This window comes from Saccostrea echinata, unplaced genomic scaffold (assembly GCF_033153115.1).
Source record: "Saccostrea echinata isolate AGI-Se365-2 ecotype Australia unplaced genomic scaffold, CSIRO_AGI_Sech_v1 ptg000032l, whole genome shotgun sequence".
NCBI lineage: Eukaryota > Metazoa > Mollusca > Bivalvia > Ostreida > Ostreidae > Saccostrea > Saccostrea echinata.
In genome coordinates this window covers 7674348-7680347 of record NW_026889781.1, presented here as the reverse complement: position 1 = coordinate 7680347, position 6000 = coordinate 7674348, and the positions used below count along the sequence as shown (strand labels likewise).

Below are 6000 nucleotides of genomic sequence, written 5' to 3'. Positions count from 1 at the left end.
CCTTATTAATATAGTTGGATGATATTTTTTTTCAAATGCAAAACTTAGCTAATATGATAAAACGAAAACAATGTGCATTGTTATTTATCGGCAATGCTTAAAGAAAAATACAATTTACAAGTGACGAGCATTTAACAGGGTACACTGGTATTGACCGAATTTCCTCGGGAAATGTTCCGCTGGAATATTACCGCTGATCTGCTGATGGTGTAAACATGCATTGCATTATCGTATTTATTTTAGGTTAAATGTAAATCTGTTAAAGTTTTTTTTAATACTTTTGTGTCTTGTCTGTAGTACAAACATGCAAGGATGTTGTTCGTGCCAGAGCCAAGGCATTCCCATCCATGAGAAAAAATAACCCACCATATAAATTGATGGTTGGCTAGTTCAGAAGTTTAATTGTTATCGATTGTTAGTTGGTTGGTTGGTTCTTTTTTTTTTTAATTGCCTTATTTTTTTCTGTTGCAGCTCAGAGGCATGTTATTATATTATCTTCCTTATTCTGAATAATTTGAAAATGTTATGAAAATAATTACTAAAAAATATTCAAAATTTTCTAAGTAATTAAAAAAGAATATGATTTTGACTAAGAATCATTGTATTTGCCAATTGTCATTTAAATTGGGTTTTTTTTTTTTTTTGGTTCATCATGCGTTTCTTTTATTTCAATCTATGAAATACAAATATGTATGATACTCGAGTGTACTTGAATGCCAGGGAGATTAAATTGGTAAATAATTTGTTGTTTATATTTTTAAAGATCATGAACTGAATGTTAAATATTTATATATTTTTAAATATAAATATTTAGTACTACTTGATCAATGAATGGGGCCTAAATTACATTAATAACCACTGTTTACACTGTGATTGGTCTAACTGATATATTGCTACTCTACAATATCATTTATGTTTTTTTTCTTTTTTGTTTGTTTGTTTGTTTGTTTGGTTTTTTTTTTTGGTAGACAAGTACAGTCTGTACATATATTGAAATTCTTTTTAAAATAAGTTACAATTTTTTTTTTCTTTTATAGGTTGAATTGTGTAAAACATCCTCAGTCATTTTGCTTTCACAGTGTGAGTGTAAAGCTGGAAATGGGCACTGCAGTCATTGCATAGGATTACTGTACCTTTTGTGTCACTACCAAAGGTATCAAATATGCAAATTTCTCACATGTTGGAGTAATTTTCATAAAATTACAGTTATAATGACAACTTCCATCTTTTAATTTATCAAAACCATGCTTAACTAAAGTGAAGAAGCTTATAATAGAAATCTTAAAAATAATCCTGGTAGTTAATCTGTTTCAATTACACCAATAGCCTATGAAAATTAGTTTTGAAAAATTTAATTGCTTGGGGGAAAAATTGGTTATTTTTATGCTTTAAGACTCGGATTGAAGGCTGTACCACCAATGCAGAGTAAAACATCTTTGCCACAGACCTGGCATATTCCCCAGAGAATAGAGGGATTGGAACCAAAGCCAGTACATAGTTTGGAAATTTGCAAGGTATTTTTGAATAAAAAATATAATTAATTAATTTTATTTTAAATCATATAAATATTGCATGTAGTTAAGATAACATTGAAAATATTCACCCAAGAAATCTATTGTCAACAAATGCTGTACCTGGCTTTGTTGACAATTGAATGGTTTTTGAGGGGTAAAATTCTCAATGTTATATGTATAAATATTAATTATGTTAATATATATATATATATATATATATATATATATATATATATATATATATATATATATATATATATATATATATATATATATAATATATACATGTATATCTATATATATACAATATAATATATTAATATTATAAATATTTATAAATATAACATTAATCTAATTTATATTATACTGAATGTTTTTTCAAATACATATAGCAGAGCTATGCACACATAAATTCTGCACATTCTCAGCATTTTTCCTAATGTCACCTTTGTCAAGCAATGTTGATTGCAACGTTCAATCATGCTGCTGGGCCTGGTTTCATTGTTTAGAGGGTAATAGTGTTTTTTAACAAATTGTCCTTGGCGAGACTGATTTACAGAAAAGTATATTAGTTAAATATTGTATATTGGTAAATGTGATATTTTTTAAAATAATTTTACAGGTGAACCCTAAAAAGGAACTACCCAAGAAGAAAAGGCGAGTAACCGAGGGAGTCTTACCAAACCTTTACTGTCCAGTTCAGTCGATTCCAAGTGCACAGTTCACAAGCACACTGCTTGAGCAACTCTCGGCAATGAAAAGTGATGCACAGATTTTACGCACGTTATCCCATTCAGATGTCAAAGAGTCGCCATCCAAGTTTGGAGCAGTACCGAAAGGATCTGTGCTTTCTTACCAACAAAAACGACTTACTGAAATTGGTGATATAATCAATGACAATGAACAACAAACTTTCCCAGAATTTTTACTACCAGAACAACCTGATCACTATAATAGAGTATTGAACTGTGCTGAGTATGACATTTTCATGGGCATGCAGACTGATCGAACTCATGCACTAGAATTAGAAGAGCAGACTCGCTCACAGAGTGCTACTAAATTATGGCATGAAATTCGATGCCACAGGATCACCTCTACCATGTTTAAAGACATATGCGTCAGGAGGGCAAATCATGAAAAACTGGCAGTGCGTCTTTTAAAGAGCAAAAATATTCAAACTGCAGCAATGAAATTTGGCTTGGAAAATGAACCTGCTGCAGCTAAATTGTATTCAGATATAACTGGAAATAATGTTTACTTGTGTGGTTTTGTAATTAACCCTAGTTCTCCATACCTTGGAGCATCTCCTGACAGAAAGATTTTTGATCCAAATTCTACACCACAGTTTGGGCTTCTGGAGATCAAATGTCCCGACAAAGATTCTTTCCAGGAATGTCTATACCTTAAAATTACCAATGATGGGACTTACAAACTGAAGCAATCTCATCAATACTATTACCAAGTGATGGGGCAGATGGGTCTTACTGGACTCCAGTGGTGCGACTTTTTTGTGAAATGTAGACATGATTACCATAAGGAGAGGATTAACTTTAATGCAGAGAAGTGGGAAGAAATCAAGTTGTCTCTGGACAGATTTTACTTCAGTTATTTCTTGTCCGAAATTCTTAAAATGAAGTAGTCTTTTTTTTACTTGACATTAATGACAATAAATATTGTTCAGAATTGATTGAACATAACAATAAGAATTTAACAATGCTTTTGTGTGTAATTACACATACATTGTAAATGCATGTACATGTACTACTGTAACAGTTTTGTTTAATGCCTGAGAAACTGCCATTTATTGTAAAACTTTTTTAAGACTACATTAATATTAGTATTTCAATAGATGCCACTTTGATTTTTTTTTGCAGAAGTGTAACAAATAATTTTCAATTCATATTAAAATTTAATCATTTCAATTTAACATACCTATCTACTCCTGGCAGAATAAATTTTAAAAAATACATGCACATTTATCATTTATTTCATTTGAATTCATATGAAAAAGGTTGTATACAAAGTAAAATACATAATTTGCACTGAAAAGCTGTAATGCTACACAATCAGTAGTAACCCTGACTACAATACTTGTTGATGACCACTGTCTCCAGTCTAATACAGTAATACTGAATGTGAAAGAGCATATCAAATGCAGAGTAGTATTTACATTTCAACATAATCAAACAAATTGCATATATTGGATTGATGTAACTTTTGAACTAGAATAAAGGCCCCCTGAAATTTGTCAGTATTGCACAAACTGTCCATATCTGATTAATGGATGCAGCTAAATTTAGAGGGATGACCCCATCAAATATGTGATACTCTTTTATACGCCTTATGGCTCGTTCTACATGAATACGAAGCCGTGCTATTTCATGTGTTTGTGCTACCTCACTAGCAGAAAATTTACCCTTTTCACCGAGAAAAGGAGGTATTATCAAAGATGCTTGTTTTTTGTCTAATAAGTCTTCTATCAAAAACCCTTTGTCAGCCATTACTTGGTCGTTAGGCTCTAACAGGTCCAAAATTCCTGACAATGCAGTTATAGCTTTATCACTAATGCTACCTGTATACAATGAACTAATAAATGCCACAGCACCACATGGAGTTATCCCAATTAAGCTCTTAAATGTTGTGTGACTCTTGTAATTAGAGTAAGTTTCAGAATTTAACACTTTTGAGCTAGGAGTTTGAACTTTAATTTCTGTACAATCCAAGATGACTCTAACATGGGGATAAGACTCCTTGAAACATTTAGGCATGTTACTGTCAATCACACAACGAGGTGGCCAAATGGGTAAACTACCCAGCATCGTATATAAATAATTAGACCAAGTTATTAAAATTCTACTAACTGAAGGTTGAGATATGTTAAATCTAACAGCCAAATCCTGTTCTGGAAATCCCTGTCGCACTCTACAAAGGAACATAAAGAACTGATCTATGAGAGGCAATGCTTCATTACGAATAGCATTCAACTTCATGTTCTCTGTATTTGAAGAATGTCTTTGCATTTGTGTCCATCTAATCATTGTTGCTGCTGTTGGCTGAAGTGCATTATACAAACATTTTAAGGTTTCATAATCTTTAAAACCAGTATAAAAGTTTATCAATTGGGGATCTGTAGTGAATCGTTCCAAAGAAAAAAGTCTCCTTTCCACCGCCACAAGTTTTCTTTGTAAATTCACGATTTCTTCTTGGGCTGCCTGCAGTTGGTTGTTGACTGAAGTATGGATTATGTAGTCATGGTCATTTGACACAGGTGGAGTCTGATCCACAGAAATGGACAATAATTCAGGTGCTTCCTCAATGCTGTCCTCTGCAGACTTTGCTGGTGACCTAAATGAAAACAATATCAATGTTGAGTTACAAACCTAAGGAAGCAGCACAAACATATTAGAGGGGAGCATATATGGGGAGGGGTGAAAACCTAAAAATTGGGGAGGTGCTAACATACTAAAACATAAATCAATAAAAACATTAGAGACTGGGATACTAGATTCAATTCAATCATCTTCTGCCTGCTCTTTCTTTGTGCCATAAATATTTCAAAAATGTGGGTGGGGCACTATTCTCTGCCCATTCAGCACCCCCACACTTGATCGCTCGAATGAAGATGACGATACATGTCAACAAATTTTATCGTAATCAATGTATCACTTTCTTTAGGTATTTTTAAATTTCTAAAGTATATCAGTACATTTTAACAATACCTTCTTGTAATATTATCACAACAGTTCATCTATAAACTTCTAACATTTTCGACTTATTCTTTAGAACCATATCAACTTACATGTTTTTCAATGATCTCCTTAGTGGCCTGATTCTTTTTACTGGGGAATTCCAAGCAAATATACTTGGTACACTCCCTGGCTTTAGAAGTCGTTTACAATTTAAGGACCGACGTACTTCGGTTTGTAGAAAATGTGCTGAACATACCCTGGTAGCATCGGATATCTAAGAAAAAAAATCATACGATAATTTAACTGATTTGTGTTCCGAATTTGCTCATTACAAATACATAAATGCATATAAAATATCGTAATTATCTGCAAATGAACTTATGAAATATGCTTACAACAATCCTCGAACTTTGATTGAATGGTTTAAAAGTTGATCTATCTTTTGTTTTTTCAAGCATTGATTATTTACGAAAGTCAACACTTGTCAACTTCGTGGCATACTTACTCTGAAGGTTTGACCTACATCCCTTCGAATTTTAATTATCCACTCTTTCCTTTTAATTTTATCGGTAGGAAACTTATGGAAGGATAATTCTCTGTTGCTGTCATACCGGGAATCATTATTGCACAATGGGACACAACAATGATAAGCTGTACCCGTACAGTTCGCATATGCCTTACTCGAACTCGCCATCTTGTTTGCGTTCATAGCCTCGTTTTGAGATTAGATGACGCAATCCGTGAATAAGGAGTACTGTCGAGGCTACATAAAAGTGGGCGGGACCTAATTTATATGA

General features: G+C 32.7%; 1 protein-coding gene across 1 annotated transcript; it reads right to left on the bottom strand.

Moving 5' to 3' along the window:
* Window positions 1-3564: 3564 nt before the first annotated feature.
* On the bottom strand, window positions 3565-5417 carry LOC133197982 (uncharacterized). The gene is made up of 2 exons (XM_061334135.1): window positions 5314-5417; window positions 3565-4859 (listed from the first exon to the last, which is right to left on the bottom strand). Coding segments are annotated over exons 1-2 (1125 nt in total). The 5' UTR covers window positions 5316-5417; the 3' UTR covers window positions 3565-3736.
* Between the last annotated feature and the right edge of the window lie 583 nt (window positions 5418-6000).